This window comes from Rhyacophila brunnea, unplaced genomic scaffold (genome assembly GCF_057557595.1).
Source record: "Rhyacophila brunnea isolate RB1 unplaced genomic scaffold, BYU_Rbru_1.0 scaffold_23, whole genome shotgun sequence".
Lineage (NCBI taxonomy): Eukaryota > Metazoa > Arthropoda > Insecta > Trichoptera > Rhyacophilidae > Rhyacophila > Rhyacophila brunnea.
The window spans coordinates 21279779-21304159 of record NW_028232893.1 but is presented as its reverse complement, the minus strand read 5'-3'; the positions used below and the strand labels follow the sequence as shown (position 1 = coordinate 21304159).

Below are 24381 nucleotides of genomic sequence, written 5' to 3'. Positions count from 1 at the left end.
GCACATGGAAGTACACGAATGAGATCCTACTTTAAGAATTTATAAGACAACATTCACGTAAACTCATTCTCATACAAGTGGAATATATCGATATCCGAAGCGATTTGATTGAACACGGTTACTGTCGTCCCAATTGGTTGCCAATGGCAGGTTAGTTATGCATATCGGACGAACATACAACCGATGCTCCCGATTTCTAAGGTAGTTTTCAGGCACACACAGATCAATACTACTTACTAAGAACAGCAGAGTTCTCATTTACACCGTGTATTATTCAAATAACATATTTAGCCTAATATAGATATCTTCTAGCGTTTAGACTACAGTTTGTAAGCGTACTTAGGGGAATGTCAGTCGGATAAAGTCACAGATAGTATCCATACAGGAGGTGAAGGAGTCTCAAAAATATCTTCTGAACCTTTTTTACCCTAAGAGGTCGTATTTCAACTGATGCTGGGCCGAAGCCATGGATCCAAGGAACTGAAGAATTAGAAAGATCTCATTGAGCCGTCCACATGCACTCACAACAAGTCACCTCTTGCGCGCGGTCGATTTACAGGTGACTTCATTGAGTCATCCACATCCACTCGCGGCGAGACACGCTTCATCTGGACAAACTCTTAGTGAAGCGTCGCATGTCTTATGAATCTGACACACGATTGGACAATATTTGTCTCGCGGAGTAATATTTTAAACCAAAATAGTCCCGGTATGTGCAATAATTTATCTTGGAACAATCGTATTTCAAAGTAAATCAAAAAAACAAAACAACTTAATCGAATCTAACATTCTTGACTTCATGTTTACTCAGTATTGAATAAAAAAAATAAAAAATTTCATTATTCGTAAATATAAGAACGCTGATAACCAAATTTGATTAGCATCAAACGTCTGTTACAATTAAGTTAGTTATGTCATTTGCCTTAATTGATCATAAAGCATATTGCCTTCTGATTGGTGGATTTTGAAATACCTAAGTTTAAACGTAAATACACGAAATAATTTGCTTGAATCATAGACAGATCGATAGCGTAGAAGGCAAAGCACTCACCTGAAAAGTGAGACTTGAGTTTGAGTCCCACTTGGTTCAACATTTTTTCTAATATGTATGTTTGAGGTATTTCAAAATTGTGTTATGATTTCAAAACTCTATTCTTGCCTTAGAAAATAAATCAATCTAGTTACATATTATCGAGGGTATACAGACAGAATGCATTATTTCAGTTTTTGCTGTTTTTCTGTTTTAAATGCCAAAATGTACACAATTGTACGCTCTACGTCGTGGTAAAACGCACAAAGGCATAGGATATAATGGTGAGAAAATAGAAACATTATTAAATCATATTGTAATTTTTTTATTCTGATAGAAAGCATGATAATGATCTAATGCGTTCTGCGTATACAAAGTACAGGACTTGTAACATGTCGTATATTGTGTTTGCCATAAAGGTTAGTCTTTATAATGTAGAAAAAATGTTTTTAGATCATAAAAAAAAATTACGTGGGAGAACGCTTTGAAAAAAAAATAAAGTCCTTTTTGCGATTATCTCAGAACTTGTTTTACTGAGTTAATGCTTTCTGTCAGTATACCCTCGTTATTATGTAAACCTTAAAAAAATGTAAAAGGTAATATGCTAATGTTTACAAATACCTAGTAGTTAAACTATTGTCACTTCTTCGAATGATCTTCCAATGACCCACTAGTAATTCCACCTACTGTTGTTTTAGTTTATTGAATTTCCGAATTCATTCCGAATGAAATAAGACACAATTTTGCTCATTTTTTTCATCAACAAAATAAAATTTCTCCATTATTGTATAAGCTACTCTTCAGTAGATAAACATGAAAAAAATTAGGCACGGGCAAGTCCATTATAGTGTATATGTAACTATTATTTGATCATTACGTATTCGCCACTAGGGCTGAGGTTACTCATGATTAGGGAATCCAATCCCGGGATCCCGGACAATTTTCGATACCTATGAATCCCGGGACTAGTAAGCATAATCATCCCGAAAATAATCAATTAGTATATGTACAAAATTATGTTAGTGAAGTGTATGTACCTGCACATCGTCGCTGTAGGAATGGTTTCCCGAATAGACCAAATGTTCAGGAGACAAAAAACAAATTTCATAATCCTATATTTAAATACATGGAGATATTTAAATTGTTATTTTTAGAGCATATGAATGATGTATTCATTACCATTACAAAGTAATTTAAAGAAAGGGATGGTTCTCGTCCAATTAGATACAAAAAAACATTCTGCATTAAGAGGTCGATTTCGACAAAAACGGATATTCGGGAAACCAATCCTATAGCGACGACATGTCACAGGGAGAATCGCCGGATGCTCACGGATAATAAATAACCATTTTTTTGTTGTCATACGCAATCGTAAGAACATCAGAAAAATAATAAATTCGTTCATTTAACCAGCTAGATGCCACTGAAGTTTTAGCATGCGAACGGCGTCTAACCGCCAGTGCCACGAACGTGCAGGCAGACACTTGTTTCTTATTCTTCTTCTTATCTTCTATCTTTTTTATGAATGTTATCTATTCTTAAATAGGTAAATAAAAAAAACTTTTTTACTTTCACATTATTATCTATACTCGAACATCTTCTTGGCTACGTGTTAAAACTGAACTAAAAAGATCCTCCCATTTTTAACCGCAGCTCCATTAAAAACTAACAAGCTACTCCCATTTAGTCGACTACAGCCCCTTCCGGCTTTGCCTAAATCTTGGTGGAGAGTATATTACAATATTATTTACTCCATTAAACCCATGTATTTCCAAGATTGAGCACAATATTAACATTAAATGTCTTAAATACTATACATTATACTAGATATTTTTGACCGATTCTATCAATGCTATTAAATTTGTATAAATAAAAAAAAAAATTATCTATCGAAAAAAACACCAATCCCAGGACCAGTCCCAGGATCTCGGGATCGTCAAATTGTAATCCCGAAATCCTGGGATCAAAATTTTAGCTCGGGATTGGATTCCCTACTCGTGATTATACTAATACACCTGACAACTTCTAAATCCCGCAAACTGGCAAAACATTTGGATAAATTTAAAATTGGACCTACCTATAATGTAAATCTACACGTGTCATTGCTGGTCCACCAAGGCCGTCAAAGGGCAACGGAAGTAAACCAGACATTGCATAACTCGAAAAAAAAATTACAGTCATCTTAAACCTTTTATGTTAATTAATACAATTTGTTTCGTCTTTCAATACAGAATATATCGGTATAGTCTGATTTTTAGAACTGGTATTTCGGTATTGAAAAATACTGGGATACCGGTATTGTAATTCCTAGATATAGGCTGTTGCCAAGTAATTGTTGTCATGAATGTCCGGATGATATGGCATTTGTCCAGGAGAACTGATTTTGGATTGCTCCCAGTAGGTAAATAATTCTTTGCTATTTCTAATGTGCGTGGCATTATGCCGGTAGTTGAAATCACACAAATAGCCTTGTAAATATTTACCTTTTTCAATTGCCATATTTTTTTCATCTGTCGCCTCTGCATTTGTTTTTACGAAGTGTATTGCAGCTCAATGGTACGGCAACGTTGACAAGCTCGGCCGTTTTAGCATTTTTGTCCATTAACGACAACGGTATCACTATCCATTTGTAACTAGCTATCGACAAAGAAATAAACGCTTCCTATTGCATAATTCCACAAAACGAAATCAAATGGCACGATCTTGATGGCCAATTAAAGTCGCTGTCTTCGCGAGCTGTATAGCATGCATCCCGTTGGTACCACGTGTTTTCCAAATCGAAATCTTCCAATTCTAGCCACAAAAAGTCAGTTATCATTTGCTTATAGCGGATGCTATTTACTGTAACAGTATGACTCTATGACACCTCCAGCCCAAAAATCGCACCAAACAGTAACTTTAGCCTCTCTTGAATCCTTTGTGGGTTTTTCTTGCCCCGAATAAGGCAGTTTTGCATAATAACGTACCCATTGAGGTGAATAAGTCCTCATCACTGAAGATGATTAGCATTGGTTGCTTACTCTTCCATGATCCAATCGGAAAATCTGCGATGCTGCCCGTGGCCGTTAGCTGAAGTTCTTGTGTGTGCTGGATCTTATACGGGTGTAGGTATTTATGCAAAATTCACCATAAAGAGTTGTATGAGCCGAATCGACATTTCTGGCTCTACGGCCACACTTCATTTCACGTACAGCAGCATTGTTTTCGCCTGAACGGGCTGGATGAACATGTACAGGAGTCAGGTGATCCAAAACACTACCAGTCTCAAATTTTTTAATCAACCTGCGAAGACAACCTTCAGTTGGGGAATTTTTTGTCAGTCCTTTCAAAAATATAAACTGAGGATTTAGCTATTTATTATGTTAACATAATCTTCTGGTTTCAGAATTACTCAAAGTATTGTTACCCCAGCAGTGTTTGTATAAAAAGATATACTTTTAAATCAGGGTTGGTGCTATAAACCTACTCATAATTCTTGGTATTTTATTTTAAAATTAACCTTGAATTCTTTATCTTATCTCCAAATAGAAAATCGAACAATATCTTCTGAATCATTCGCGGTACACCTGTTTGAAACTCTGATATTGGTGCAATGCACATTGAAATTAGACTCGACAATATCAGAGTAGAAATATCCAAATTCAACTGCCAAATATTCAAGCCGGATAAACATCGTTAAAGTCGAACTTGCTTGAAAACCGACTCAAGCGCCATGAATAGTATGGATTATGTGTGGTGGCGGCGAGTTTTTGAACTATACACATCAGCAATATTGATGCCAAGCGCTTCCAACCAACAATGTTGACATGTTCTAGTCCTGTGAAGTTAGTATAAATGCAACCCACTTACAGTGTCAACTCAGAATCACGTCTATATAGCTTAGCACAGAAAGGGTGTAATGTATTATTGTTTTGTATTTCAGCTGACGAGCGTGGGCATCACGCAGGCGTCGGTGTCATTCAACACGCTGACGATGGAATCGGACAAGTTCATCTGCGTGCGGGAGAAGGTGGGAGAGACTGCCGAGGTGATCATCATCGACATGGCCGATCCCACTAACCCCCTGCGCCGTCCAATCTCCGCAGACTCTGCCATCATGAACCCCGCCAGCAAGGTGATCGCTCTCAAAGGGAAGGCCGGCGCCGAAGGTACACCTACCTACTCTTTCTAATTAAAGTTAATTGGCACAGATTAGGCTTCACCTGCCACCTTTGCGTTTATAGACTGATGAAAATTGTCTCCGTGGTGAAATGTTAATGTTAGAAAAAATCTTGAAAATAATATATCTCCATACAGGACTCACCACCTGTGTCCTACCTAGCATGTTCAATAAAGAATATTAATTTCTACGTCGAATAAAAGAAATGGTTTATGGAGGTAGGATGATAAGATTTGACATAAATAGTTCACATTAAACTTTGTCAGTCATACTTATTTGTTTTCATTAAACTAAGAATATAATTTGCAGATGTTGCTGGTTAGTTTTTAAAATTCAATTAAACCCTGCCCTGCCTAAATACTAAACCATAATAGTTTAGGTATGCTATGGGCGATCTGACAAAATTTATTTTTAAATTCTTTAAGCCCTCCCTAAACCGAACCAATCAACAAAAATATTCTTCTATCTATATAATACATAGAATTATGTATGGCTTAGATATGTTATAGATAAACAAATATTTTTTGACTATTATCAACTATGGTTTGAATTAGGCAGGATTTAATAAAATTTTACTACACCGTAGTCTTACTTCAATGAAAACTAACTGACTAAGTGTAGTGTGCACTATTTATGTCAGATCTTAACAGCATACCTCCACCCTTCGCCACTAACATTTATAGGGTAATAGCGCCAGTACACATGCATGGATTTACTGCCAGCAATAGCGTATAAATTAAACTATCATAACAATAATTACTGCTTACACTCTAAAGTGCTAACTATCTCGCCAATCTCATTCTTCATGCGTAAGCGAGACGCGTTGTTGTCATTTTGTGTTGCTATTTTTTGACAGGTTGTGAAAATGGCAAACTTCAAAATGCTCTGTGTGGTTCATATTTTCTCCGGCAGGTTTGCCACTATCATTCTACTGCACAGCGCATATTATGTCATGTAAGTTGCAACAATCATGTGAAAATTCGGAAACTTTTGATCCATGCATGCAGTCTTGCAACTTTCACAATAATACGTGTTTACATTTGCATTTTATTGTTATGGTCGCGACAATACATACTGCCACCAGTAAATCCATGTGTAAGCGGACTATTATCTTGAATACAGAAAAATTGTTATGGTGCTGTGTACTAGGAATAGATGCATAATGATTTATATTAAAACAGAAATACTTTTGCAGCTCAAAAAACCCTGCAGATCTTCAACATCGAAATGAAGTCGAAGATGAAGGCGCACACGATGGTGGAGGACGTCCTCTTCTGGAAGTGGATTTCCCTCAACACGTTGGCGTTGGTCACCAAGACCTCCGTCTTTCACTGGTCCATGGAGGGGGATTCCACGCCAGTCAAGATGTTCGACCGACACCCTTCACTCGCAGACTGTCAGATCATCAACTACAGAACAGACCCCAAGCAAACCTGGCTGTTGCTAGTCGGTAAGATAACTAAAGATATTGAATAAAATTTGAATGGAGGTAATAATGAACTTGTTACCATGTGTATAATTGTGTAGCTTAGTCGCCATACCCGTTCTGGGCAATTTTTCAATAAAATTAGTTTTGAATGTACGTATGTGCTATATCGATAGATCCCCCGGTCTCGTCAAAAAATCGCTATAAAAACATCATCACTACTAGCATCAACATTGACATTGTCTTAAATGCACAAAACAGTTTTTCGTGAGTTACTCGAAACTCAAAAACCCTCCAGAGCGGGTTTAGCGACTAAGCGATTCAATTGTTCAATTTGAAAATTGAACCGGCTTCAAAATTCATAATATGAAATGTGTCATGTATAGGAGGACACAATATTATGTCCCTTCATATAATGTAATATGTTATTTATACGTAGTCTCCATATCTTATAAATTTCATCATTATCGTTCGTTCCTCCGTTGAATCTCTTGTTCATTGCTGCCATGCACTTTTTACTAATCCGGTTTCCGAAGAAGATCATATGGGTGGGTTGTGGGCGAAGTGGTGGTTGTATTTACAGATTTTTTTGTTTTTACGAGAAATGGATGTTGACCACTTGCTCAACCTATTAGGTCCATACTCTGTGTCCAAACACACATTGAAAAACAATATGTGAATTTGGCCAGATCTAGGATTCGAACCTGGAACCTAGTTCCCTTTTGGTGTCAATGTGTGACTGCATTTGTCCAGCAGTTATCAAGGCGGTGGACCTACCTGTCCGGCCCATTATGTTGTGAGGTAAAGAGTGTTGATGGTTGTTTTCAGGTATATCTGCCCTCCAGAACCGTGTGGTGGGCGCTATGCAGCTGTATTCAGTTGAACGGAAATGTTCGCAGCCAATCGAAGGTCATGCGGCCTCCTTCGCCACGTTCAAGCAGGAAGGCAACCCGGAGACCTCAACGCTTTTCTGCTTCGCTGTCAGGACTGTGCAGGGTGGCAAACTACACATTATCGGTGAGTTGCATATTGTCATTTAATTCGACAGATAGGTGTACCTGTCATGCCGAATATAATTTGCAAAAAAAAATTGTGACAATTTTAATTACATTAAAAGTTAATCATAATTAACTCACCAATGTTGTATCTGAAAAACAGTTCTTCTTGAAAAAAATGTATTTGGGATAGATTTGGATAAATGAGTCGTATAGAATCATATGTAGAACTGTGCACTATTCATCGTTTCGAGAAAATGACGAAAAACGCTTTGTTGGATTTTTGAGTTTTATAAAAGCATAAAATATTTTTCTACTTTTATAAATTAGAAATACACAACAGAATTTACGTATGTCAGAATTCTGATTGTTGTAAATAATTAAATATACATGTTTTAAAAGTGAAGAGTGCTACATTTGATACTCACATAGTATACAGTTCTGTCTTTGTTACCAAGGTTGTGTAACGTTCTGTATTTGATCCCAAACAATTGTGGATGACGTCACTAAGAAGTAATTCAAATTTACCAGTGCAGTACATCATTATAATAAAAATAATGTATTTTTTTATTTATTGATTTCAATTTTAATAGGTACCTACATAAAATTTATAAAACTTTAATTTTAAATTGATTAAATATTGTGGGTATTAAAAGAATAACATGAAACCATAAACATACAGGGAGACAGAGATATTATTGTATGACATATTTTATAATAAAGAAAATAGGACATATTTTCCAATGTATTAGGTATTAATAATAATAACGGAATAAAATCTATACTTTAAGTTCATTTAGAATGTCATCCGGGAGTTATTTTCATCACATGTTTTTTTTTTTATAGAATTGGAGAGTACCTAGGTAAAGTTTACCATTGTGGCCCATAATGCTTAGTTAATAATTTATTCAAAAACTTCTTTCACTTGGCAACCTTTTTGCAACTGTAAATGGACGAATCGTATCAATGTTATTATTTTTCTTGTATAATATTCTTTAGTTTCCCGTAATCTGATCGATATAAATTCTCTACCTAGACTAAAACATTCCCCTAACGTTTTGAACGCTTCATATTTCTTTTGGACTCAGAAAACTTAATATGTCATCGATAAGAAAAAAGGAATGAAATAAGCAGTTCACAGAAAATAAATAAGATTTAAGAACACAAACAAAAAGTGAACAAAAACAATCCAAATAATTATAGAAACTATTCTTGTTGGCGGAGAGGGGGGATTGGTAGAGAGGGGGGGGGTTTTAATCTAGTTTTAATAATATAAATAAAATTTCATAAAAACAATTGTACTAAAATCCACTTTATTTAATGAATCAGGAGCGGTTTATCCTTATAGGAAAATTTTCAACTGAGGTTTCATTCGTCCGAGGATGAAAAAGAATTAGCACTATGTTTTTGAAATAGTTGAAACTTGGATAAATAAAATTAAATTAAAATATTTAAAAAGTAATATTTTCAAAACATTTGATGTAGGTACGCCTATGGATTTTACACGCACTGACCTGCCAACTTTGTCGATTTTTGCCTGTCATTTTTCAGGATTTCTGCTTCTCTTGCGACCTTTGTTTATTATTACTGGTGTTGGTTGGTACTCCATGAGGGGACTAGCTATCAGTATTTATATGTTTTGGTAAAAAAAAAACATAAAAAACTCAACTTTAAACACGGCATGTCAACAGTCACAACTGAACGATATGTATGAGCGGGCATATTGTGACGTCACTTAGAGCAACTCTGTGATTGGTCGAAACCGAACAGTTCTACTTGTGTTTCCAAAGACGTGAACAGTTCTAACTTTGATACCAAGCCCTATTTTCTTTCACGATTTTATATCACACAGATATGATTTTAATTCGAATATTATATTGCTAGTCATACATTATGATCCGAAGAATAATGTGGCATACTTAGTTCAATTTCGACATATATGCGACAGTTCTACTTTTGATACTATACGACTCAAATGTCAGTTTTTGTCCTATTTTAAAATTATATGATTAGATGGAATAATTAGGTAATCCAACAGGATGTTCCGTCTCTGGCAGTGATCCGTCCTGTTAATTAGCGAAGATCGCTATAAATCTAAATTTTTGAAAATCATAGAAAAGTCAATGGTTCAAAATTGTAATACGATTAATGAATATAAAAAAATGATACACCAGAGAACACAAAAATAAGTGAACTGGGTGTCAGTGTAAGAAGGTACGATTCTCGGGTAGAGAAACATGGGATATATTTGAATGTGTATTAAGGAATATGTTATTTTCAATGCATGTGTCAAAATATGTCACGTAAACTAGACTCACATTCACTGTTGGTAATATTTGAGAATCTTCCGGACGCTTTGTATTTCTTGCGTTTAATGGCCTGACTCATTAAGATGAAACGAAAACTTTTTCAAAGTCTTGTTATATGGCGATTGGCTTTCACTCGCACGTTCTGTGGTCAGAGTTATACAAAAATCACTGAGTAAAAATTTTGAATTCAACAAAAATGTTAATTGTATTATTTGCTCATAAGATTAAGTTGAATAAACAGATGTATTGTTTCTACACAAAAAGACTATAATATAGTGTGCTAGAGAATTTTTGCCGACTCTGTGAATTGTCTGATACCTCTACCTACTATTATATTTTTTCATAACTGACAATAACATCCTCCGTCTCTGCCAGTCAGTGTAAATGGCATACTAAAGGTTAGCTCATTTTCAATAGATCTCTGCTCCCGACTTGGCAATGGCTATAAATTATGGATTACAATATTTTGCCATCTGTGGAATAATAAACACTGACTACCCTAATGTGAGTCAGTATTTTTTCTGAGAATTTTCTTTATTAGATATTCATCATTCATATATCATCAAATTAATTAGTTTCTCAGAAAAATATATTCATAATTTAGATTTAATGCGAATTTCGAAATAATTGTATTCATATTAATGGGGTTTTACTGTGCTAGCAGATATTCAGTTATGAAATACCTTTTTATTTCTTGTCTTTCAGAGGTGGGACAGCCGCACGCTGGAAATCAACCGTTCCCGAAGAAGGCGGTTGACGTGTTCTTCCCGCCCGAGGCGCAGAACGACTTCCCGGTAGCCATGCAGGTATCACCCAAGTACGACGTCATCTACCTCATCACCAAATACGGCTACATCCACATGTACGATATCGAGTCAGGCACCTGCATCTACATGAACAGGATTTCTTCAGACACTATTTTTGTGACTGCGCCGCACGAGGCTTCAGGCGGTATCATCGGTGAGACTATATTTGTATTTTTTAAATAGTTTAACATAAGCTTTCCATATGGTGCTGATTTCGTTTTTTTATTGCACCAATTACAGGTGTAAACAGGAAAGGTCAAGTGCTATCCGTGTCAGTGGAAGAGGAGAATATAATACCGTATATCAACACGGTGCTACAGAATCCCGACCTGGCCCTGCGCATGGCCGTGCGGAACAACTTAGGCGGAGCGGAAGACCTCTTCGTCAGAAAGTTCAACATGTTCTTCCAGAATGGACAGTACAGTGAAGCCGCCAAGGTAAGCAACGCTGTCTTGTATGTATTTTTCAATCAAACATAATCTTTTCTTGGACCCAACCGGCACCAATTTGGTGCTGTTACAGGATACAGGCCATGGTGAAAATCAAACACTTTTAATCATATTTAGTTGATTATGCCCGTAGCTTAATCCGCGAAAAGGTGCTAATCCAGTGGTTGTAGGTTGAAGTCCCGTCGAGTGTCATATTTTTTTTTTGAAAAAAGATTTTTTCTAGTGGGACATGTGGTGTTTTCAAATTATGTATATTCAAATGGCTCAGTTCCATAGTACGATAAGTCAAAAATTTCGAGTTTTGAGTTATGTTAGCAATGTCGCTCCTCACGGTTCCTCAAAATTATAAAAAATTACTGGTTGTCCTCATAGAGCCGATGTTTTTGTCACTTTTCCACAAGTCAGTATAGGTGAGTCAAAACTTTGATCAGCCATTACTCAAAACTACTAATTCCTATTTGTAGCACTATGGAACTGAGCCATTGAAATATTGCTTTGGCTTATATGCTTATGACAAAACCTTATCTTCTTATCATGCCATCTCCTATCCGAGGTTGGCCACTATCAGGGCAATCTTTGCTCTTTCATCTGCTACCCAGAACGGTTCGGTGAAGCTGCACTCGTACCGATCACAGAGGGTCTGAAGCCACAAAATGCGGCATCGTCCTTTGCTATGTTTACCATTGGATAATGAGTTTTTTTTATTATAGGTGGCAGCACATGCCCCCAAAGGTATTTTGCGAACACCGGCAACCATCCAGCGATTCCAGCAAGTGCCCACGCCCGCCGGCCAGACCTCCCCACTGCTGCAGTACTTCGGCATACTCCTCGACCAAACACAGCTCAACAAACACGAGTCTCTTGAGCTATGCCGGCCTGTTCTTGTACAAGGTAGGGTGGTTGTTTATAATATTACGTCTTGAATTTATATATTTGAGTTGTACAGTTCGCCTTACTGTATAGATTGATTGGCTTAATTGAAATTTAAAAACTAACCAACACCATATACTAATTGTATTCTTAATTTAATGAAAACAAATATGTATGACTGACAAAGTTTTTTTTTTTTTAGTGTGCATTATTTATATTGGATCTCCACATTGCCACTGGTGTTTATAGATGTTTTGGATGCAGCGCATTCTTAAATTATTCTGAGACAGCCATATAAGATATAATTATTTTTTTGTGCGGTTTGTAATTATTTTTGTGTTGGCAGGACGCAAACAGCTGCTAGAAAAATGGCTGAAGGAGGACAAGCTGGAGTGCTCCGAAGAGTTGGGAGATCTGGTGAAGCAGGCTGACCCCACCCTGGCCCTTTCCGTCTACCTGAGGGCTAATGTTGCCAGCAAAGTCATTCAGTGCTTCGCCGAGACTGGCCAGTTCCAAAAGATTGTTCTCTACGCCAAAAAGGTTTGTAGACAACAGTGACTTCATTGGTTATTTGACATGCTGAAGATTAAACAAGTAAAAGTGACATGTAATTTAAAGAATGATTAAAACATTCAATTGTTGCGATTAGATATGAAATCAATGCAATTAAGTTTACAGGCAATAAAAAATGGTGCATGTTTTATATACATAAATATATAACATACTTCTGAAATCAATTCATCAGTGACCTTAAAAAAGCAAATATTTGTTCACATACCAATGTGTTTTTGTTTATAATTATTTGGGTCCCTGAAAGTGCAAAATTGTAATGCGCTTAACAATTCTGGATATATTTTTATTTTACCACTAGACAGTGCTGGCGTTTTTCATACTTTTTATGATGAGGATTACAGTCGAATAAATACATGGAAAACACCTGTTCATTCCGTATTGGAAAGTAGTTAATAAATCTCTCTACAATTAAAGGTAAATAATCATTTAGTATCGAGTCTTCGTCACTGATATACATGGTCACATTCTGTAAAGCTAACTGTACGTTGTGAAGGTCTATATGCTCTACCTATATGAAGTGTAAATATTCAGATTTTTTTGGTATTGCCGGACAAAAACTTATTGTCCACGTGTTAAAACTGTGAACTAACAATCCTCTCCGGTGTAGGTAATCAATCACACTTCCATATGCAGATGAGGAACGCCTCCATATTTATCATTTCATTTTATGTTCCCGTGGTGTACGGATCTGTCAGTTTACGTAATTTGAAGCTTTTTATAATAAATATATGTCTAAAACGCTCAGGGATGATGTTAGAATTAGTATTAGTAAACTTTTGGTTTATTGCGAAGAAGAAAAAGAGTCACATCTAATAATATAGCCGATTATTTAAACACGTCTCTAACATGTGTTGCCGCCATAACAGGGTACATTACTGAACAGTCTTCTCGTCTCTAGCAACTGTTATCGCCGATTTCTTGTTGTCGGACAGTAGTAGATATAAATGACCAGTGATATAATAAAATAATTTCACTGTAATTTGTTTCTCAGGTAGGACACATGCCGGACTACATCTTCCTGCTGCGATCGGTGATGCGTACGAGCCCCGAGCAGGGTGCGGGCTTTGCCGGGATGCTGGTAGCGGACGAGGAGCCTCTGGCTGACATCCACCAGATCGTGGACGTCTTCATGGAGCAGAACATGGTCCAGCAGTGCACCGCCTTCCTGCTCGACGCCCTCAAGAACAACAGACCTGAGGAGGGACCTCTTCAGACAAGGTATGCACAATTTACCCTTTATATCAGCCCTGAGCAGTGGTGCAAAAACCGTTATGGAATCCCAGGGATCTGCATAACAGCCAGACTATCTAAAGTGTCATATTTTTTTCAATCAATAAAGTCAATGAAATATACATAAAGCAAAAAAAAAATTTTGAACACAAACACCCGGGGGGTATCAGATTTTAGCACGTACAGTATACAGGTTGGTACGGTACTCAAAAATGCATGTTTTTTTTTTCAATATGTGTTTGATCCAGTGCAAAATCCAAGACCATCGGGCCATAGCACGAAACTGAACTTTACGATATGGTAATATGTTTGTAGAAAGTGATAATAAAAATGATTAATACATACATTAATTAATAATATGAACAATGTATTATGTAATTTAAATCTCCGTATTATTCTGCGAGTAGGTTACTGCATTGGATTCGAATTTAAGCAATAACTAGCATTACACAATTTAGTGCCGCTGCCTGACTAGACAGTCTTAGAATTTTCTCAATATTTTCGGCAAATGTCTAATAACCATTCCTTGTAAAAAGTAACCTCCATGTGAGGCCCCATAAGCTCAATAATTAAATAATAAGCTCAATATCTGATGATGTCGAACTACACTATGATTAAAATTGAACCCTGTTTTGTTTTGGCAGACTGCTGGAGATGAACCTGATGTCAGCGCCGCAAGTGGCGGACGCCATCCTTGGCAACACAATGTTCACGCACTACGACCGCCCGCATGTGGCACAGCTCTGCGAGAAGGCTGGTCTTCTGCAGAGGGCCCTGGAGCACTACACCGACCTCTACGACATCAAACGGGCTGTGGTAAGATTATTTTTACATTACTATAATATCGTCTGTCTCTGTAAAACAGTATACGTTATAATTTTTGTTTTATACAGATTTTAAACGAATTATACAAAATGACAATCATTCTTGGTATTTACAGTTTGCAAATTTTTCCTTTGTATGGAAACAGTGATTTTTGAAATGATTAGACGTATTATGGATCCAAGAATCGTACACATATAATACTAGCATATTTAATAATTCCTTAGTTCGAAACAGGCTTGAGATTGGGTCTATTTTCTGGGCCTTGCATCAGTTGAAGTAAGGCCTTATGGTGAAAAGAATTCAAAGGTAATTGTTGAGTCTCCTTTTCTCTTACGTTCTCTTAAGTATTTTTACATACAGTAGTCTAAAATTTAGAAAAGATTGATAATTAAATGGTATATACCAAGAGGGCAATAACTGTGCTCAATCAAACCTGATATATTTCACTTGCGTGAGAGGAGTTAGGTGGATGTTGTTTCATATATTTGTTTAAATCAGGTCTACTTGGTTCACTCGGTGTACATCCATGTACCGCTACTCTTTTTATAACCATGCCTTCTGTTTAAATATCGATAACACTTGTTTTCTTTGTTTTTACGTCATGTTCTGAATGCCTTCATTCTGATATTCTCCCACCCTCAACTGTGTCTTGTACTATTAATTGGAACAGATCATAAAATAGTGTGCGAAATGAATTTCAGGTGCACACCCATCTGCTTGCCGCCGACTGGCTGGTGAACTTCTTCGGCACCCTGTCGGTGGAGGACTCCCTGGAATGCCTGAAGGCTATGCTGACGGCCAACATGCGCCAGAACCTGCAGATCTGCGTCCAGATCGCAACCAAGTACCACGAGCAGCTCACCACCAAAGCTCTCATCGACCTCTTCGAGAGCTTCAAGACCTACGAAGGTCTCTTCTACTTCCTTGGCTCCATCGTTAACTTCAGCCAGGACCAGGAGGTCCACTTCAAGTACATTCAGGTATGGGTTTATTTTCGGTGAAGCTTTCTTTCAGTGACCTACATATTTGCATTTAGGCAAAATGATCTTTGTTACAGAATATTTATGTTATTTGAATAATTCGACAGAAGATAGATTAATAGGGTTTCGATACCTTCATACGACACATTCATATAACACATTCCATTTTTCAATTCTAATCCAGACAAACAAGCGAAACCATATGGTCTATAATCGGACTGTAATAAAAGGTACCTACTGCCAATGGATAACTATTTAGTTTATATTAAAAGGTTACATGTAAATTGTATGTATTACATTTTGTCATATCACAGTTCACCATGACACCATATTTCACTGCTATATGGCATATTCACATTACCAGAAAGAGATGGCCATATAGCAGTGAAATCAAAAAATTACACATTGTTAGTTACTTAGTATTGCAGATGTTCCAATTTTATTAGATTCAATAAGAATATTAATTTGATATCGATTGGTATTATTAATAATTTATAGTATATATAATAGTATTATAAATTTTATATAAATATATACAATATGTATTTCGGTGGTTTTTATTACATATTTTTTAACCGATTTAATTCGATTTCAATCCTATATAACCAGCTGCATACGTACAAATTTAATGATATTAATAGATTTATTTGTCTGTGTTTAGGCGGCATGCAAGACAGGCCAGATCAAGGAGGTGGAGCGCATCTGCCGAGAGTCGAACTGCTACAATGCGGAGCGCGTGAAGAACTTCCTAAAGGAGGCCAAGCTGCCCGACCAGCTGCCCCTCATCATCGTGTGCGACCGCTTTGACTTTGTGCACGACCTCGTGCTCTACCTCTACCGTAACAGTCTGCAGAAGTACATTGAGATCTATGTCCAGAAGGTATGTCCCTTTGACCACCCGCTGCCATAAGAATGAATTGATTGCCATGGTGTAATGGTTAGTCACCGAAATAACAGTTAAAACAAAGACGTTTAATAAAAAATTCTTTTATAGACAGAGCATTAATCTAAGATGCAAAACTAAATAATTGATTGTTTGCGTTTCTAGGTGAATCCGTCTCGTCTGCCAGTGGTGGTGGGAGGATTATTGGATGTAGACTGCTCAGAAGACATCATCAAGAACCTGATATTGGTAGTGCGAGGGCAGTTCTCCACCGACGAACTGGTTGCTGAAGTAGAAAAGAGAAACAGGTATTTATCCTGCAGTTGTCTTTTATAGAAGCAATTTTGCTGCGCTTACCTGGCCAATACAACAGTTTCTTTCACATCGGTGATGGTATGATGAGAAGGTCCTTTCTCAAATATCTCCAGCGACGTGTTGAATGAAAGATGTCGAAAAAACCTTCTCTTCTGGACTGCGCCTAAATAATAATATATAAAACAATTAAAAAAAACCTTCTATGGAGGAGATAGAGCCTAAATGTGTGAAGTTGAAGAAAGAAAAGTACATCTGGTCGACTCAGTTAGCTGACTTCATATTGCATGTTCATTTGAAGAGAACTTCACACCTATGTACTATGACATTCCGCTATTATTTTAGATTCACCCAATTAGCTAACGACATTTATATGTACATGATTCTATGTGCTGATTTTGCTAAGATAAGCTTAGGCTTAGGATAGTCATAGGATTAGACAGTGTATAATTAAATTTGACATTTTGGCATCAAAACAAATCATTGAACTATACAATAATGAAATGTAAAAAAGCCACCAAAAATAGCCATGATATAAACAGGATTGTGTATCTGCTATTTTCAAATTTGCCAATTAAGTTTGTTATAGCTACTAATTCAACTACACTAAAAAAACACCGACAATGGCCAAGCCATTAACGCGTCACGCATAACGTCATGTTTATATTGTTGTCAGTCCCGGGTCTTGTAAATTCACATGTTGTTTGGACCCGCAGTATGGGCTTAATAGGTTGAGCATGTGAGTGGCTAACATCCATTTATTGTTAAAACAAAAATCTATTAATACAACCTCCATGAAGGCCCATATGATCGTAGGATTGAACAAAAAACAAGTTTCTGAATCAGCTTAATGTGTTGTAATACTAAAAACTAACGATTGACTCCCTATAATTGTAATCAAAACTTTTTGGTTAAATGAATTATTTTGTTGTATCCAGATTGAAGCTACTTTTGCCATGGCTGGAGTCGAGGGTGCACGAGGGCTGCGTGGAGCCAGCCACCCACAACGCTCTTGCCAAGATCTACATCGACTCCAACAACAACCCTGAGCGATTCCTCAAAGAGAACCAATGGTAAGTTATCTTTCTTTTTCATTTTCTCGCCGGATACTCTTGATATTCGGACCGCACCCATTGCACAATAGTCGATAATTGAGTTGCTGAGGATTCCACAAATACAGGTGCACCAGTGACGAAGTTGAGTAAATTCATGTTAAGTTTAAAATAGACAATTGTAAATTCTACGCCATGATGGCCAAGCAGGTGACGTGTCGGCTTATAATGTCATGGGTCCCAGTGTGTTTGGACCCGGAGTATGGACCTATTAGGTTGAGCAAGTGGCCAACATCCATTTCTCGTAAAAACAAAAATCTGTTAACAAACCTCCAATCTGTGTAGGCCCATATGAACTTCTTGGGATTAAACCTTTATCCCGTTGTCCAACCAATTGTTGTGGAATGCAGGTACGACTCGCGAGTGGTGGGCCGTTACTGCGAGAAGCGCGATCCACATCTGTCGTGCGTAGCGTACGAGCGCGGCCAATGCGACCGAGAACTCATCGCCGTGTGCAACGACAACTCACTGTTCAAGTCCCAGGCCAGATACCTCGTCAGGAGGCGTGACCCTGACCTCTGGGTTGAAGTGCTTGCCGATCCTAATCCATTCAAGAGGCAGCTCATCGATCAGGTATATACATAGCATCTTTTTATCATGTTCCCCGCTGATTGATTACAATAGAAAACATAAATTTATTTTACCTGATCAACAGCCAGTTGAGAATCCCTGACCTAGGCGATTGATTATTCATTGTACTAAATACGGTATCTAGATAGATTCTTTAAGTGGCCAGTAAGGTTTTCGTAATTTCTAAAATAGTTTCAAAATTTAACTGTACATGGATTTAGAATTAACAGGGTAAATACTAATTGGCTTTTTATAATGTGCACAGGTGGTACAGACTGCTCTGTCGGAGACTCAAGATCCCGAAGATATCTCGGTGACAGTGAAAGCCTTCATGACGGCGGACCTTCCCAATGAACTCATCGAACTTCTCGAGAAAATCGTCCTCGACAGCTCTGTCTTCTCCGATCACCGCAACCTTCAGAACTTGCTCATCTTGACAGGTAACACTATCATTTAATGTCCTTCCTCCTGTATTGTGTCATAATATGCTTTAAAGTTTGTCACGTAAACACCCATTCAATATTGGCGATATTGAGGACATTCAAGGGGCATTTTATTCCGTGCGTTTAATGCCCTGACCGTTCCGTCATGAACCAACTGCCTTTAAAGTATTGTTTTATGGTGACTGGCTTTAGCATTTCTATCTTATTAATCTGTTCTGTGTGTTAATAGTATAACAATAATTATAGAATGAGCTGCTAAGCGTTGGTGAGTAGTGCCATCGCTCAACAGACAATGTATAGTGAAGGATGTTGTAAAAATATGTGAATTTCGCAGCGATCAAGGCGGACCGGACTCGTGTGATGGAATACATTAACCGCCTGGACAACTACGACGCCCCCGACATCGCCAATATCGCCATCAACAATCAACTCTACGAGGAGGCGTTCGCCATCTACAAGAAATTCGACGTCAACACCTCTGCCATTCAGGTAGGCGCATTTCACTCATTTTTTTAAATATATTTTTATTTTCTATATACATACAGTAAAACCCTGTTAGTTTGAAATTGTCAGGATCGAAATTCGAATAACGAATTACAAATACCCTATCCATGGAATAAGTCAAACCGAATCGTTTATTACCCTCCAAACTTACGCTGTTTCCGTTAACAACCATTTACTAACTTGTCGAGTGTTCATGGAAGTGCTTGCGAAACTGTATACAGACATCGCTTTGTGTTCCGTTATGCTTCACTCAAATCATAGTGTTCGGGTATGCTCGCATATTTGGATAAGTATTCATTCTACCAAAATCAGAAGAATATATTTCTCTATAGTCACTTTTTAATAAGTTTGATGGCTATGGACGCTTAAACGTCAAACAAAAACGACACAGGACGTAATTTTTGCATTTTGCCGCGAGATACCGCTAGTAGTAATACAATGCCAATATTGAAAATGAAAGATGTTAAAATCGCTACGTCATTTACATACTCATTATTTCTTATATTACATTATGGCCGGATAATCCGAATGCCGAATAAACGTTATTGAATAAATATAATCATTATAGCATCATCATAATCAAATATAATACTCTTGAGAAGTAAGTACATGATTACTATCGCGGAAGGTAGGTACCTATCTAAACAAATAAAAGTAAATGCTGATGGTGATAGTATACCATGTATTATGTATAAATCGTTTCCAGCACAATTATAATATGAATTGAGTTATTAATATATATATATATATTAATTAGATTTACTAACGAAACTTTTGAATCCGAAAGCCATTATCGCTTTTAGGAAATTTACGGCGTTGTAGATTAGTTTCATCCACGAAAGCAAAGTTTAGTAATAAAGAAAGCAATCATGATTGAATAAAATGAAGCACCAATTATAGGATCAATTGTAAAATAGATAATACCATTAGACAATAATCAAAATAATTCACTGAATCGTAATGAAATACGGAAGAAAACAAGTGCGTATGACAATTATTATCAACAAACGCGGGCTGTCAGTTGCAATCTGTCAAACATCGACTCTGCCATATTTACCAATCGGTTCGCTAAACTTATGGTAGAGGGGCATTAGGTGTTCGGGTTCGGTGAGATGCTTATATACAAAATCTGGATGAACGCAATTATACGTTTTGCACGCCATCTGGCGTAAAATCGCATTCGAAAATATTGCATGAACAGGGTCAAAATGTATCGCAAAAATACAGTTAAACTGTATTTTGCAATTTTGTATCATTGGTTTCTGGTATAATTTCTTTCAGATTAATAATTCAGTGGTGACTATTATAGTTCATTGGTGTTCATATTAACGGGGCTTTACTGTACTCACAATAAATTATAATTCTATAAACAATATGAAGTTAGTCGATTGTTGTTTCGATTTTCACACCATTATCAAGACAAACAATTTGTAATTACTGATCTGAATTACTACTATCGGACTGTGAGACATACTCGAGGAATACTTTGATTTAATAATATTCACTTCACACACAGCAAAAGAGACTCACTAATTTCATACTAATCATAGTTTGTGCACTTGTCTTTACAAAGGAATTTACCGGAAAATCGAAAGCCCGTTCGAGATGCGGTAAGGGTTTGATGGAAGCGTTATTCGGTTCGCCAAATCTGTACACATGGATGTTATCCGTCACCTACTTAATGTTGCACATGGAAATTTAATACTAGAACAGATTGATTTCATTAAACCATGTTTGTCCATGAAATTCCATCAAATTTAATTTATTCAACTTGTACTTCCATTTTCTATGAAGTTTACAATTAACTCTTTAAATCGCCAGATCACTGTAATTGGCATAACGATTTACTTTTGAAATTGTCAGGTGTTGATCGACCAAGTGACGGACTTAGACCGAGCGTACGAATTTGCTGAACGCTGCAACGAGCCGGGCGTTTGGTCCCAGCTGGCCAAGGCGCAGCTGCAGAAGGGGCTGGTGAAGGAGGCCATTGACTCGTACATCAAAGCCGACGACCCTAGTGCATACATGGACGTCGTGGCCACTGCTACTGCCAACGACTCCTGGGAGGACCTTGTCAGATATCTCCAGGTAACTTTGTCAATATTGTTCCTTGTAGCAATAGTCTAATGGGTGTTTCACACTCTAGGCTCCGAGGCATTTTGTTTTGTGCTTAAATCACTCTTGTAGCATGGTATTGCTGCAGAACCAAGGAAGGTTGTCCCTTAAAAGCATGGATTGTCACACTGTCAGATGGCATCAAGAATAAATGTCCAAGCACCCTTTTGTGATTTATATCATATTAGTACCAATGTATTCTTCAGATTTGCGACTTCCATGAGCTCTGGGCTGGTTGAATACCAACCCTGAATAAATGAAAAAAATTACATCATATTTTTGTGTGTTTAATAGATGGCCCGCAAGAAGGCACGTGAATCGTACATCGAGTCAGAACTTATCTACGCATACGCACGCACGTCTCGCCTGGCTGACCTAGAAGAGTTTGTGTCTGGACCGAATCACGCGGACATCCAAAAGATTGGGGACCGCTGCTTCGGTGACGGCATGTACGATGCGGCCAAGCTACTCTACAACAACGTCAGCAATTTTGCCCGCCTCGCCATCACCCTTGTGCACCTCAAGGAATTCCAGGGTCAGTACACGCCCTAGGGTTACTTATCGTTCTTTCTATGTGATTGTTTCTGGAGTTGTGTCTTGTACACAAATTGTACTTTGACCACTATTGATTTGGTCATGTATGAAGTAAGCTGCAGGCCAATGAGCCGTGCTCTCAGGAAATATTCAAATCAGTGTCAGTCAGTATTCAAAGTATCGGTGGTCCTTGCTCAATTTATGATAGGTGCAAAAATGGTAATTTTTGAATAGATGTTGTTTACTAGTGAGCTTCAATATTTCGTCACCGTTCAGGCAAAAGTCCCAACCCTGAAAATGGCAGTTTTGATTTGAGTATGTCACACGAAGCGTAAAATTATGTTCTTTAAGATGCAAAAGTCACCACGGTACATTAGTTAGTAAAATGTTGCTTAAACCCGAATTATTTGTTTTACACTAAATGACTTTCGATAAAATCTTAACAAGCAAAAGTCTTTATAGGTGAATAGACATTATTGACTCTAAAAAAACAAATCCTTCGTTATAAATATACAAGCAAAAGTCATGGATGGTGAGTTTTACTGATTTGTCATTTAAAAACTTCTAACACTTGTCTGAAATACGCAAAAATAACCAAACAGGAATAATTTACCTTAGCTTGTTATAATAAGATCGCTGTGGTCAGATTATTAACAAGCAAAAGTCACTAAACCATAATTGAGCTACCTTACCTCCTTCAAAACGTTCCAGATGTTTTAATTAGCATCAAAAAGTAAAAGTACCTTAACCTTTTCGTCGCGCCAATGGTCGCCCCAATGTATATCATTTGTCAGCGGCGTGATTTTTACGAATCATAAATCATATCATAACTCGTTAAAAACTGTCATTAAAAATCCGAGAAGCAGTAGAACCGATAAATATACATTCCTAATAATTTTACGACATCTAAAAATAAACAAATACGACTTAAATGGGGCGATATAGCTTGAACAAACACGTCCCATAGTAAAAAAACCATGCATAGGTACATACCAGGCGGCCACTGTCGTACTTCAAGTGGCATGGACACTTGCGCCGATGACAAGTTTATTAGGGCACGATACGTGGGAACCCCACTTCAAACACAGAACACATTAATATTTTACAGAGCACATAAAAAATATTACGAAATCACTTTATTTATTATTGAGGGGTTATTTCAAAACACTTAACATAAAATTTTATCGGACAAGAATTTAAAATTTAATAGTTTCATGGTAATCGTAAAAACAGGGCTGAGGGCACAAAGCTACATCACATTCTCGACACATAATATTTGTCATTTTTCTTTTTGTATTTTTAATGGTAGATTGGGAACATACCCGACACCGCCTAAATGCTTTGACTTTTTTCTCAGTTGGGGGAACTTGACGTGGCAAATGTTTTAAAAGTTCGGTTTTTAACATTCTTTTTGGATTATTACTGGAAGAAGGTATATTTAATGATGTTTTGAGGCACTACCATATTTTTCTATTAATTGACGAATTACTTTAATCTGAAAATCGGCCAAAGAAGTTTTTTTACCGGTTATGACTGTGTAAATAATACTAGCATTTAATAAAAATAAATCAATGATGTGGAAACCAACTTATTTGTACCACTTAATTGTTTTTCGCATGCACGACAGACTACTCAACATCATGTCAACTTTATCGACAGAGCCCATGTTTTTGTTGTAATCAACAACGCACTTCGGTTTTATAATGGGTAGTCCCGTGGCTCTATTGGTTTTATGTGTGGGCACCATTGAGTCGTCGTGCATGGTAGTTATCATGTGTACCTCCCTTTTGTCATGCCATTTCAACACAAGCAAAGGGTGTCGGTTTAAAGATTTTATTTCACCCTTTTTTAATTTTTGAATTTTCGGCATTTGCTTCCGATTGCTGCGAACTGTCCCGCACGCATTTGTTTTTTGTTTAAACAAATGTTCAAATAATTCTGGGCTGCTGTACCAATTGTCGCAAAAAAGTTTATGGCCTTTGCCAAAATAATCCCTCATCAATGTGGTCACAACAGCCCCAGAGACACCCAACTTTTCACTATCGGTAATTTCAGTTCCGTCGCCACAATAAATTATAAAATCTAAAATATATCCAGTTTCAACATCACAAATAACAAATAACTTAATCCCAAACCTATGTCTTTTTGAAGGTATAAACTGCTTAAATATAAGTCGTCCTTTAAATACTATAATACTTTCATCTATACAGAGGTTTTCATTCGGCAACATCGAGTCTTTGAACAAATTTCTGCAGT

General features: G+C 37.1%; 1 protein-coding gene across 1 annotated transcript in view; it reads left to right on the top strand.

The window, feature by feature from the left end:
- Positions 1-24381, top strand: part of Chc (clathrin heavy chain) — a 50743-nt gene that overhangs the window by 14600 nt on the left and 11762 nt on the right. The window contains exons 2-19 of the mRNA XM_085950665.1: positions 4953-5178; positions 6385-6639; positions 7444-7632; positions 10625-10879; positions 10966-11162; positions 11885-12065; positions 12391-12584; positions 13609-13835; positions 14492-14663; positions 15374-15652; positions 16314-16532; positions 16701-16843; positions 17786-17920; positions 18310-18532; positions 18795-18969; positions 19307-19461; positions 21340-21564; positions 21886-22126. Of these exons, the coding sequence (XP_085806791.1) occupies positions 4953-5178; positions 6385-6639; positions 7444-7632; positions 10625-10879; positions 10966-11162; positions 11885-12065; positions 12391-12584; positions 13609-13835; positions 14492-14663; positions 15374-15652; positions 16314-16532; positions 16701-16843; positions 17786-17920; positions 18310-18532; positions 18795-18969; positions 19307-19461; positions 21340-21564; positions 21886-22126 (3691 nt within the window). The remainder of the gene's footprint in view (positions 1-4952; positions 5179-6384; positions 6640-7443; positions 7633-10624; positions 10880-10965; positions 11163-11884; positions 12066-12390; positions 12585-13608; positions 13836-14491; positions 14664-15373; positions 15653-16313; positions 16533-16700; positions 16844-17785; positions 17921-18309; positions 18533-18794; positions 18970-19306; positions 19462-21339; positions 21565-21885; positions 22127-24381) is intronic.